Raw genomic sequence first — 13,927 nt, 5'->3', positions numbered from 1 at the left:
TTTTTTTTTTTTTTTTTTTTTTTTTTTTTTGTGAATAGAGAATTCATTGAAAAGGGCTGTGACAGGGAGACCAACTTTATTTCTGAACCCAGCCCACAGTTGGTGGGAATTTTCCACAAAACAAACAAACCAAACAAAAACAAAACAAAAAAGGCAGGAGGGATTTTGGAACAGTGTACATTTCATTGTGAAATTTTCTAAGAGCATCTTGTTTCTGAGGATGCTGAAATATTGCATTTCGACATATTCTAAAAAAAAAACAAAAAAACAAAAAAACAACTTTTTTCATTGTGAAACATTTTATTTTTCTTATTTCAAACCAGCCTAAATTTAATTAGATGCAAAAAGGATTAACCCCTCAAAATCAAATGAAAAATTGAGCCACATAAAAAAAGTTCAAGGGGTCTTAAATTATGGACATTTTAGACAACTTGGTTCAGCAACCAAACAGAAAAATCTATTGTTAACTCTAATAAAATATAAAAATTTTACATAACTATGGCAGGACAGAACAGAGGATGATTCTTTTTTTTTTTTTTTTTTTCTTTGACATTTCATTAAAGACAGACCATTTTAAAGAGCTTGGCCAAAACTAAAATCAGTTTTTCCAGCAAGACCTCAACTTTTTCTACTTCCCCACAGCTGAAGTCACCATTTTCATGCTAACATGAGGTCTTCTGCAAGACCACCGCATTTTTGACCATCATGCTCGCCCTAGGGAAGGATTGTACAGATTGAGACAACTGTCGTCCTACACAATTTAAATGTTTGAAAAGAGAGGCAAAAGACGTGATGGAAACCAGAAGTGTTGGATGACAAAATGGCTGGCACGGGATCACATGAAACATTGATGAGAGCTGCAAGGGAAGATCCCAATCCTCTGTCACCCAAAGCTACAGCTCTCCACCATGACAGTGACACGCCTGAGCAAGCCCCAGTCTGTCCCTCCCAATCTGTGCCCACTCATATTGATATACCTGCAATTCAGGCTTCCCAATGGAAGCAGGATTGGCTTCCAGTATTGAAGCAATGACAGTAACAAAAAGCTTTGCTGTACATTCTCCCAGCACTTGAGTTTCCATCACCCTGCCAAAGATATCTCTTAATTAATGTGTCAGAACCAGAAAGGATTGATCACAGTGATGGCTTCCTCCATTCTGAGCTTTATCAGGTCCCAGATTCCTTTTTCAGCTACTTTTTGACCACTTAATTAACAAGTGATTCATCATCTGACTAGCCAAGAGAAAGAGGTATCTCAATCTTCATGAAAGGAATCAGAGATAGGAAAAAGTCAGCAATTTTTTTTTTTTAATGCTCATGTATAGTTTCTTGTTGATGATTAAATCCAACAAAGATCATGCTCTGATAACTGTGGAAATATCTGTCCATGAAAGTTATTCTTCAGATACCTTTTTCTGCTTTTTTTTCACTACATGAACAGCCGTACATTTTTATTCTTTTTTTCTCCTCTGTCCAATAAAAAAGAATCAGCCCTTGTAAGGTTTATTGTAAATAATTTGTGTGCTGAACTGCATTTGTGATGATGAAGTCAGTGGCATTTCAAAGGAAGTGGATACTGGAATTATATGTACAGGGAGAACAGGATCTTGGCAATCCAAAAATTACATTCACCCTTTTTTTAAGCTTGCTGAATAGCTGGGGACATTGCATGGGCTATATATCCTAACACATGCCATATACCTAAAAGGGGAGTATGTGTTACCAAAGCCCTCCTAGGCCATAAAGTACAGAGTCAAAAGGGAAAGAGACACCATGCAGTGAGCTAGGCTGTTGTATTCCCACTACAGACTTATATTCCAGGTTACTTTTGCTGTGCTTTATCCAGTTTTAAATGACCACAAGAAGGGAAACTGCACTTAGTAAAAGTCATGATATAGCACAGTCCTTTTCCATTGAATATTTTTATTTTTTTTTTCTGTAAGAGTGGAGGAGAAGAAAAGCTTCAAGACATGGGGGCAACATTTTCCAACAAAGCATCATTGCAGTATGTCCTCTCTATAGACACAACTCTTTCCATCACCCCCTTTCTCCTGCTCCATTACACTCCTCCAGCTGCTCTCATTGCCTCTGCCCTGATTTCAAGACTGCAGAAGCATTAAAACTTTGGAAAATATTCTATCAGATTGAGAAAAACATTGTGGATAGGGCACAGAAGGCTGCAGTCAATGTGGTGCAGCTATGCAACAGAAAACTGCTGGTGCAGAGACATAATCTTCTTTCCACCCAGCACCCCAAGCACAGTGTACAGAAAAGCTGCATGGCGTATCCCTGCTGTGTGCATATTCCCTACCCCAGTCCACAGATTCCTCCAACACTTATTTTCATATGGACTCACAGTGGCCCTAAACTGACTCTCCTAACGCTGAATTTTCACCAACATTTTTTTATCCTATTCCCATTGCTGTTCTGACATTACTCCTACACTAGGGCAGAAAATCCAGGGGAAAATAAAATAAAATAAAATAAAATAAAATAAAATAAAATAAAATAAAATAAAATAAAATAAAATAAAATAAAATAAAATAAATAAGTATTTGAGCCACCTTTTCTCCCTCATTTCACTGTTAGCTTTCAAAGAAACTGGATTTTCAAAGCCCTTTCTGGATACCCTAAATCATATTGGGATGATTTTAAACATTAAGTGGTGCACATACAGATTTTCAGCTGGTGATAATACAGTGAAAGGAAGCCAACAAAAATTGACGTTCCAGCTCAAAGCACCCTTGGCAAGGACCCACATTGCACCTTGCGTGCTCTCACTGCATTGCCTAACGAGATCACTCTGCATGCACCGCACTCCCCTGTAACGCAGCAACTCTTCAGCAAGTGCCAGCACAGTAGATGAAGAGATGTTACCTTTGGTGCCAGACTTCTAAAAGCCCACACAATAATGCTTTGACAGCTGTCCGATCAGTATGTATATGTCTAGATATATAAAATACTCAAAGAACTAGTCTCCCATTTGCAGAGGCAGTCTAAAAGCCAAAAGCACATTATAGTACCAAAAGCTGCAACTAGACAGAACTAGTTTCATCCTTTCTCTTAACCTTTCATTCACTGAACGTACATTTTGTGACTTAAGATGCATTAAATATACCATACCTCTGTGTGAATCCATATGTTGGTTAGGAATGCTTCAGATGAGATTACAATTCATCCTCAAAACTTGTAACAATATAGATGATGTACCATATTTTCTCCTCCAGGTTCAATTGTGTAAACAAACAAACAAACAAACAAACAAACAAAACCTCCAGAAAATAATATATTCATTTTATATTTATATATATTTATAAATAAAATTTATAAATATTTATAAAAAATATATTTATTTTAATTTTTCAGTTACTACCAAAATAAAAAATAAATAAAAAATAAATAAAATTGTGTGGTGCCAAAGGCAAAAGAACAGAATTGCAAAATAAATTCTAATAAATTCCATGCACCCCAACATCCTGCCCACCAGCCATTTCTCTTTCCACACCTATAACTACAGCTAATTTAGTCTTTAAAAAAAAAAACTGCAAGGAAAAATATTGCTGTGCTTTTTTTATGTTATGCTTTTGTGTTCAAAAAAAAAGTTGGAACAACATAAAAAGTGATTGACCCAGGGGAGGGGGGTGTTTACAAAAAAGTCATGTTGGTTTTTAACAGCCTTAACTTCAATGTACCCATCATTTCATTCAACACTCTCAGTCACCACAGCACAGCAAGATTGTTACTCCATATCCTCCTGAACTATTCAGAGAAAAAGAATGAAAAATAATAAATAAATAAAATCTGTTTTTCCTTCCACCCAGGAGGCTTGTGAAGCTATGCTGTCAGACACCAACGTCCTCCTGCTTCATACAAAATCTCTGTGAACTTCTGAGCATTACGCTGGCTCTTTGTACAGTTATTCACCACACTTTTTTCCAAAGATACACAGTCCAAACACAGAATATTGAAACCTCATTAAAAAAAAAAAAAAAAAAAGAGAGAGAGAGAGGAAGGAAGAGAGGGAGGGAGGGAGAGGGAGAGGAGAGAAGAAGAGAGGAAGAAATGGATATTTGTGTACTTGGGGTTACATCTCCTGGAATTAAATGCCAGAATTATCTATCTCCATGCTGTAGGGCCTAAGCTGATCTTCAAATAATTGATAAAAAAAATATCCCAAAGTCCTAAATTTCACTAAAATCTAATGTTCAGGAGCAGAGAAGATTGCTTTCTCTGAAATGCATGACATTTGACTCTGTCAAAAAGTAATTCTGGACAGACAAACTTATTGAACTCTTTAATGCTTGCAGTTTTGAGGTTTCTGGGAAATGCTGTAGAAGCTGCAAGGATAATTTATAGCATGTGTAACACTTCAGAAGCATCCAACCTCCAGTCAGCGTGAAAGGCAGATACAGCGTCATGGCTAGAAACTGGCCTAGAGAAAAGGACACATTGTACCCTGCAACAAAAAGCCTATGGGAAGAAAATACATTATTGCATCTAATGGAACAGGTTCAAGGTTATATATAAATCTCTACCTGTGATTCCATAAAAGCACATGGATCAACACAACACAGAGTAGCCCCCAAATGGCTGTAGCTAAATATCTGGACCTTGAACTTCTCCCTTGCATCTGCTTTCTCTCCCAGGTAGCTTCCTAGGGGTGTAGGAGTGTGGTGACATCAAATTCAAAGATATTATTCCACCTCCTGAAAGTCTGTTTATTCCACACAGACCTCATTATACTCTCACCCATACCCATTCCTTCCTAGGACCACAAGCATAGTAGCCCCATGAAGGGACTTTGGAGTGGTTCCCAGGGCCATACAGGTCCCTCAGCCTCTATGCACTACCAAGAAGAGCTCAGTACTAACTGTGCAAAGGGAGAAATGGAAACCCAAGTACCAGCACCTGTGTTTGGTCCCTTGACCTCCCCACAACTAAGGCAGGTACAACCTTAATATTGCAGTTGTAGCCAATGTTTTTGCGGTTTCTCCAAGCTTGGATATTTTTTCTGGCTTCACAGCTGTAATACCAGGAGTTGGCTCCATTATAATATTTATATTAATGTACAGAGACAGACTTTAAAACACATGGCACAGTCAGAATATTTCATATAGCTTACAGGAAGCCAAGAAATAATGCAAATTTGGGTCACAAAAGTACTGTCAGCATACTGTGCCTGCCTCTGCCAGCACTGTTTTGCTCCCTCTGGTACTTTATTATGTGTATTTTTTAATTACTAGAGGAAACTGAAGTTCAACTTGCAGGTTATTCCAGACTTTAACAGACAGCTAGCAAGGCTTTTTGGGAAAGTCCAGATTTTCTTGTACAGGAAGCTGTTTTTAGCAATATTATGCCAAATTAATTCCTACCCAGCAGCCATCACTGAGCAACATTAAGGTAACAGAATAAATTCCTGTGTCTGTCTTCATGTCACTCATGTCCAAAGACCTACATCAGAAACATGACCCTTCCTACATATACGTTGTTCAGGGGATGGCACCACCGTAGTCAAGTGCCTACACCTTGTGTTGTCACACCCATCACATCTAACTTTATCTACCTAAAGGCCAGGCATCTAACCGAACTAAACCATACCAGCTTGCTACATAGCCAATGGACGTGTGTCCCATCTTCTGACAGGACCTTTGTGTACATAGGATGTGCTGTTTCCTGAAGAGGTCTGTTTTTTCTCAGTTGACAGAGATAGTCCAGACAATCAGCCACACAATAGCTGAAGTTAGGGGACACAAATAATGCCCAGGATGCCCTTCTCTCTGTGCTGATTCATAAAAAATCCTAAGACAATAAGAGCGAATTATACCATAACAATGTCCAGAATACTTGTGTGTGAGTTATAATAGGATTTGAGTGGAAATACTGTTGAATATCATAATGAAATAGGAAAATTAGACAGTATATATGTCATTAAATAGTAGAGACTAACTAAAGATTAAACCATTGTAATGCCTTCTTGAGCTCTGACTTGAAAGTCTTGAAGAAACAGTGAAAGATTATCTTAACAAATCACTGCTGGAAACCATATAATATTGCTTTTAATCAACAAAATACTGAAATAGTTGAGTTCCTCATTCATGGCACCACATTGTCATGGCTGAAACAAGAAAGGCTCTTTCCAGCCAGATGCCAGAAATGGGTTTTCCTCCTCAACCAGCCCTCAATTTGGAAACTCTTTGGCCAGGAGGTTCATGGTCACGTTAGGGGTGGTACAAAGTCTTTCCTTCCCACTGATATGAGATCTGCGGGAATCAGACGTGGGTTTGGGTGAGAGAGCCATTGACTTGCTTTTCTTCCTATATCCCAAGCAAAGACTACCCCCTTCAATATATTCATTAAAAATAAATGAGATGTAGATCATTTCCCAATGAAGCAGTCACATTTTTATTTAATCTAATTATTACACCTAAAGGAACTCTGCCTTTTGCTTCTTAACTATGAATTACTGCTGTTTGTCCTTCCTTAGCTGTGCCAGTGGAAGAGCAACTTCCAGAGTGGAAATAAATGCCAACATTTTGTAACCTGTCTATAGGCACACAATGGCTCTTCCTTCTGCTAGATCATGTTTGGACCATAGGCCCATCATGAAAAATTAACTCCAACCACAGAAGAAATTAAAAGAAAAAAAAAAGTCTCAGTGAGTTGTGACATTTTGCTGTGCTTAGAAGAGATGTTGCAATTATGGTGCAGCAGAAAGTGCTGAGATTGTTTATTGGCATCTGCTCTTGCCTCTTGATTGACAGAGCATAAACATCTCAGAAATATAAGCAGCAGCACTGCAGCTATAGAGCACCAGACAATAATATTTACTGACTGCAACTGAGCTACTGCTATTAGACACAAATTGCACATCTAGCACAGGGTTATTTTGATTTTGTTTCAGAAATGTTCTTTTTTGGATGAAGAGGTATTAGCAGCTTCACAAATACTGTCAGCTAATCAAAAAATATCAGAGAAGCTCTCCATAGCTTAGCGGCTTTCTGTCACTTGTTCAACTTGTTAGGGATATGTGGAAATGAATAAATGCATTAATACACAGCATCCCAGCCTGGGTGAGACTGTATGCTGCATTTACCAGTTAAAGCTGCCTGACACTTTCAGCATTCCCTGACAGCAACCTGTTTGCATGGAAACCAGACCAGGCTCTGCTTTTAAATGGTAATATTTCGCATTACAGTGCCTGACACTAGTTTCTACCTAACCGATAAGTTATATTTTGTTTCCTTGCCTAACACAGATGTGCTATCACTTATTTAGCTTATGTTTATGCTTTGCCACTGATTTGCAACACATACTGACTTTTCCTACACAAAAAAGCACAGCCCATAAGAGTGTCCATATGCACAACAAGACTATTCACTAATTTCACCCCAGCTAAGCTCTGTCTGTTGCCAGCCAGGCAAATGAAAGACGCCCTTCTGGACTCAGAAAGACCTCCCTCTTGTTCCTCTACATTTGCCTTTTAAAGTCTCCTGACACACACCAAAAGGCAACAGTGACAGAGCCTGCTCCCGGCAGGGCATAAACTGGGACAAGCTGGGCGATACCCCATCCTACATCACACTGGGGGAGAACTCTGCTAGCACAACTGCTACTGTGGAAATACTGAATATCAAAAGGGAAGTGCTTGCCATCAAGACAAAGAAACTAATAATGTGCCAGAAAACTGTTTTGTATAAAGACAAGCAAATTGCTCCCATACAAAATGGGATGCATATCCGAACGTAACCTCTTCTGTGTTTTGGTATCTGAAACAGAGCAGATGAGTGAAGAGAATTTAGGCAGCATTTTAAAAGAGAAAAGCATGTGGTACAGGAATAAAATAGCAATAAAGACAATCTGCCTTCCATTGATACTGTGTTGATGTTATATAACTCTAGACCAGGAAAGAAGACGAAATAAATAAGAAACAAATCTCCTCTTACACTCACTTCTTAACAGTAAATTCTACTAAAACTACCACTAGCAGAAAGAGTATGCAGTATTTCTGTATTTACTCTCATCTGCTATTTGCTGGCACTCAAGTCTTGTGTCACTTTTCCGTACTGCTGCATGTTACAGGATCGAAGTTCTGCTTTGAGGGCAGAACTTTTGGCATGAAACAGGGCTCACATCCTGCTCCATGTCATGTCAAATTGAGGAGCTGGATTTATTCCAGCAAAGGAAACAGATAACAACAAAGCCTTTTTTTTTTTTTTTTTTTTTTTAAAGGTGCAACTGATATGAACAGAGCTCTGGTCTCATCCCAGAATAACACATTGCATAACACATGGATATGTACTCTACCTTCTGATATGGTCCAAAAGATATACCTCACTGTGTTGCAAGATTTATCTACACATTAAAAAAAAAGTCAGAGTAACTTAGTGTCAAATTTTTAAGATTGATTAATGTGATCAATCAAGAACTTATGAATTTTATGATAAATTACCATTTAGTGCAATTTTTCTGTGATCTTTGGGTAATGTTTAATACACAAAATGAGATTTTTCAATAGCATGTGTTTTTTCAATGATTTAATACAAATTTCTTGCAGTTTTTCTTGCATTACAATATTTTTCATTCCTTTTGAACTTCAACAGCAATGTGATTTATCTTTATGTGGAAACTGCCAAGAGAGTTTCTTTGGACAGAGCAATTTTTATGCGGTTATTCTGCTGGTTCTTATTACATTCACATGCACATACATATTTAGCATTTTATATCATTGCATCTTTGTAATGCTAATTGTTCACTAAGAACAAAACACATCTAGGCTAACTTTCCCTTTGGTTTTCCTGCATTAACAATGGGAAGAATTAACCTAAATTATCTGTGAAGCATCACATACACTTATGATACTCAGCAACTAATAAACCAAATTCTGAAGTTTCTCCAAAGCTCAGAGTATTCCCACAATACTATGTTGGTGCACAACAGTCCTGAGGGACACCTCTCTCCAAGGTATAGGTTGATCCACCCCATTCTTTTTTTCTCATTCTCCTGGGAAGAGGTTGGAGCTCTGTGCCTCAGCAAGTACAAGTGCACTTCAGCTATTCACTCAGTGTACTTTGCAGTAGAAATTCTGGCACACACATGAAAAATCAGCCTTCTGGGTTATTCTGCAGAGTAATTGATTCCCATCTGGGTTTACTCAGTCTTGAAGTCAACTCCTATTGAGTTTGATCTGCCTGAGTAGAAACTGATTCAGCCCAATAGGAATTACAAAAAAAAAAAAAAAAAAAAAAAAAAAAGCCTCTCTTTAAGGAAAATATCAATATCACAGTAGCTTGGATTCTCCATTTCCCAGCATCTAATTTAGTCACCAGAAAAATAACCCAAACAAAAACCTAAAAAACCCCTATGTTCACAAATATTAACTACTATAATGTCCTCAAGTTTCTCCTGCACTCCTTCTTGCTAGGCTCAAGGGCCAGCTTCCCTTTTAAATAGCTCTAGAAGATACAGTTTGAACCAGAGCAGGATTAGCTAGCTGCATAAGAAATCCCTGGAGAAGAGAGGGTTGCACAGTGCTGCAGCACTCTGCCAGGCAATGAGAGCTGCTCCAGTCCATAGCACAAGCCAGGAAGGCTGCTGTCATCAACAGAAAATCTTTAGAAAAATGAGCTGCAACAGTTTTACTTATGCCCACATGCATTGCACACTCTACCTCTCAGATGGTCAATATATGGTAGAAGAGAGCACGTCCATGCATCTCCATTCCTTGGCATTACAGTCCTGGACTGAGAACCAGTGCAGTTGAGATGCTGCTCACATTTTCTTCTAACCTCCAGCAAGGAAGCAGAGCTGACAGCAGGGAGCAATAACTTCTAAAGACCACCAGAGATGTTTGCTTCAGTACCCATAAAACAAAGCCTCTGGGGAAGCCACTAGGGTGGTCTTAATAACAGCAGGATCCTCTCCAGGCGCCAGAATTGCTCAGGTTTGCAATGACAGAAAAGGTGGTTAAAAGGTACAATACTCTCCTTTCCAGCCCTAGGCCACATGCTTCATCCCAGGACTCATGATTTAGACCCTTTGGGACCTGACAGAGCTTGGCCATACTGGATGTGGAACACTGGGAAAAATACAGGCACAATGGGATTAATTTATTTCAACAAACTAAAAATGTATTGTGCTTTTGGAAAGAAATTCATAAATATTATGCTTCCATGGAGTAAAAACAGTATGTACCAATACATTTTCTGTCCCAGCTTAGGAAGCTGCTTCCCAACTCCAGTATTAGATAAATGTTTTACAGTTTTACATGTACATAATTCCTTCTTTCTTCTGATGTGTTTGGAGGTAAAGACTTTACTGATGTGCCATAATTTTTATATGTTTGCAATATATGTCTGCCTGAACATATAAGCTATCAGATTTCTACAGGAAAAAAATAAAATAAAATAAACGCCAATCTCACATTTAAATCTGTTTTCCTGCCTTTTTTTTTTCTCCCCAAAATGCATATCACTAGTTGTGTAAAAGCTAAACCACCATATGAGGCATATTTTAAAACCTCATATAAACAATGAAGCCTGTATGGCATCCTCAGAGCAAAGAATGTCCAAATATGGCTGAGAGTTAAGTACCCTGAGAATTAACTGCTCTTAATAAATTCACTGAAGTTTCTAAGTCCACATTTACTAAGGATCAGAAGAGAGAAATAAAGGAAGGAGAAAGTAATTCAACTCATTTTCCTGTACCATTATCTAAAGATGTTGTGTTATAAACATCCTCCATATCTTGAATGCTGGAGGCATCTGTTGAATCTTGGTCACTGACTACAATTCCTACTGAAGAAAGGCTAGAAATGAATGAGTGCATCTTTTTTGCATAAATATCCCTAATATTAAAATAAGGTAGGTCATTACATTTCTCTTTGCGATCATTGTTGCATTGGTCTGGATCAATATCTTTTTGCTTTTGATAGTACTTAGAAAACTTATTGAAAATAATGGTGATTGGAAGTGCTACCACTAATATCCCACAGATAATGCATAGGGTGCCAAGCAGCTTTCCAGCAAGCGTGACTGGGTAAGTGTCCCCATAACCAACAGTGGTCATGCTGATGGTTGCCCACCACCAGCAAACGGGGATGCTGTGCAGTTCTGATGAGTCATCATCCTTCTCCACTGAGTAGACAAGAACTGAAAAAATAGAAATCCCAACAGACAAAAACAAAAGGAGAAGTCCAACTTCCTGGTAGCTATGTCTCAAAGTAGCGCCTAAAGACCTCAGTCCTACAGAATGCCTGGCCAGTTTCAGGATGCGAAATATCCTCATTAACCGCAGGATCTGAACCACTTTCCCCATGTTTTCAATATCTTCACTTTCTTCTTCCTTTGTGTCCACAGCCAAGGTGGCATAAAATGGGATAATAGAGACAAAATCAATGATATTCAGTGGTTTCTTCCAGAACTTCTTTTGACTTGGGGCAGTGATGAGCCTGATCACTAGCTCAGCAGTGAACCAAATAATGCACGCAATCTCCACAGCTTCCAGCACAGGGTCTTCAATCTCCCTGTCGTTGGCATCCAGCCTTTGAAACTCAGGCATGCTGTGAATACACATTGCCACGATTGACGCCAGGACAACACTTAGGGAGGACACCGCAATTAACTTGGCAGACAAGCAGTATGCAGGATTTTCCATTCTGACCCAGATCTTCTTTCTTATGTCACCAAAACACAGATTATCAAACTTTTCCAACTCCTTATCAAATATGGATGATTCTTCGTTAGAGGAGTCAATGCTTCTGTCATTGCTTTTCTGATCCCAGTCTTTCTCGGGACCTTCTTCTTTCCTTTCCTGGTACCGATTGCTGCAGCAGGAATCAATAAACAGCTCATTTATCCCCCAGTATTCTATTTCCTGGCAGAAGGAAAAGACACAAAGCTCCTCCATGACATGAAGTTTACCGGTGTAGTAAAAATTCAGAACATATCGGAACAAGGAAGGGTTCCTGTCAAAGTAATATTCCTTATCTGCAACACTATAATCATCACATAGTTCCAGAATAGCCTCTTCTGAATGGCATTTGAGAAGTTTCCCAAGTCTGGTATGAGGAAACCGGAGCAAAGTGCTTTGATCCACTGATTGTTTAAAGCCACCAACATTCAAATTGATAAGTTCTGCATCTTTGCCGGGTCTGCGGAAAAATTCACCATAAACCATTTTGAACAGAACAGTTCCACTGCTAGTGCCCAATGAGATTACATTGAACCTAAAAAGAACATAAAATATTATTAGAGCACTTAATTCTGTTTTGCTCTTCTGACACATTCTTTTTTCTCCAGTTACTGTGTAATGTTGTAACAAAAAAAAAAAAAAAAAAAAAAGGATTATTATTATTTAGAAGTCCACAGAAATAGGTTTAAATTAATTTGACAGTTTAACTCAGCTTTACCAAAATTTGAGAACTATAGACACTGTTTTAGCTCCCCTTAATTTTCTAGTGTGCAGGAAGAATGCCTAATTTATCGATAAATCAGTCTCTGTATTACTATCACATTGAAATTAATACTTAATAGATACTGCAATGAAGCTGGAAATCTTTGGTTTAAAGAGAGAAAACTTGATAATCCATCAAAACATTTAGGACAATGCTTAAGAGCAAGTATCTCAATTATGGTGTCGGGAGAGCTGTATTGATTTATATGAACTGGCAATTTATAATCCACTACTTTCGACATTATCTGCATGAGTGCGAACTGCAATTACTTCCATTGTAATACCAATTCATTTCTTTCTGGAGTCATTTACAGAAAAGCGTTCTGTATTCTTGAAAACATCAAATGTGCATTTGAAGCTTTCCAGTTTCTGACTTTAGAATTTTGCCCGGTCCATATTTGGACATCTACACTCCCTCCTCAAGGTACTTTGCTCACTGGTTTCCTACTCACCTGGAGTGTCTCAACCCTCTCACGACCTTGGTCAGTTCCAGAAGCTCTTCCTATTCTGCCACAGCATGGATACAATCACTATGGTAATGCTGAGAAGCTGGTGTTCAATTGTCATTTCTGGAAACAGAAGCTTCCAGACATGGAACTTCCAGAAAAATTTTGCCTTAGCACATAACTGTGGATACCTGCAGATAGACAGAAGGACATTTAAATGCTTCCACATTTTCCTGTAAATTATTCAGCTGCAACTGAATTCAAAAAGGCAGATATAGTTACCAGAAAATAAGTTAATTTCTTTTTTTTCAGGATAATTTAGCGCTTGCTTTCCTTCTAAGAAACCATTGTTTTCAAGCCTAAACTGGCAGTTCTTACACTTTTCATGAAATTATATCACTTCTGATCATACAGAGAGCAAAATCTCTTGATCTCTGACACTAAAACATTAATTGATGTATACTAAACTAATTGATTTCAATTTAATAGGGAAGTTAATTAATTTTAATTGTGGCAAGAGAGCATTGTAATCCTCCAGTGCTACTGGGTGGATTCACATATATAAGTATATTGTTCTAGTGCTCTTTAATGGCATGGGCAAGTTACTCAAGGAACACACAATATTTTCTATACCTGTCTATTTTTCAGTGCCTCCTATAGTAGTACCAACTCTGATTCAGAGTCTGGATCTGTTAGAGTTTGAATATTTTCTGCTGCACCTCAAGGTCTCCTGGCTCAGTTAATGAAGGTCACTAGAGTTCTATCTATTTCCCTGTTCGCAGTGTGTGCAACATGGTTACGCCCCTGCTGTACATTAACATGAGACAGGAGCATCAGCACTTATGTATGTAGAAAAAACCTAGACACTTTCTCAAACAGGAGTCACTGTAGATGGCTGGAATACCAGCCCTGAAGAGTGAGTCCTGCATCAGCACCAGAACAAGTAAGAAGCAAAAATAAAAATAAAAATAAAAATAATTAAAAAAAATCTGCAATCTTTATTCATTGTCAACTAAAAGAATTCAGCTTTC

At 38.2% G+C, this 13,927-nt stretch overlaps 1 protein-coding gene across 7 annotated transcripts in view; it reads right to left on the bottom strand.

Moving 5' to 3' along the window:
• Window positions 1-280: 280 nt before the first annotated feature.
• The window catches only part of KCNS3 (potassium voltage-gated channel modifier subfamily S member 3), a 33,323-nt gene continuing 19,676 nt past the window's right edge, over window positions 281-13,927 (bottom strand). For all 7 annotated transcript variants that reach the window (XM_084513407.1, XM_084513406.1, XM_084513408.1 and 4 more), the window contains 2 exons: window positions 12,903-13,087; window positions 281-12,223 (listed from right to left, as the gene is read on the bottom strand). In XM_084513407.1, coding sequence (XP_084369533.1) covers window positions 10,690-12,174 — 1,485 coding nt within the window. In that variant the 5' untranslated portion in view covers window positions 12,175-12,223; window positions 12,903-13,087 and the 3' untranslated portion in view covers window positions 281-10,689. The remainder of the gene's footprint in view (window positions 12,224-12,902; window positions 13,088-13,927) is intronic.

The sequence above is a fragment of the Aythya ferina genome (genome assembly GCF_964211825.1).
Source record: "Aythya ferina genome assembly, chromosome: 3".
Classification (NCBI taxonomy): domain Eukaryota; kingdom Metazoa; phylum Chordata; class Aves; order Anseriformes; family Anatidae; genus Aythya; species Aythya ferina.
This window is presented reverse-complemented; position numbering and strand designations above follow the sequence as displayed.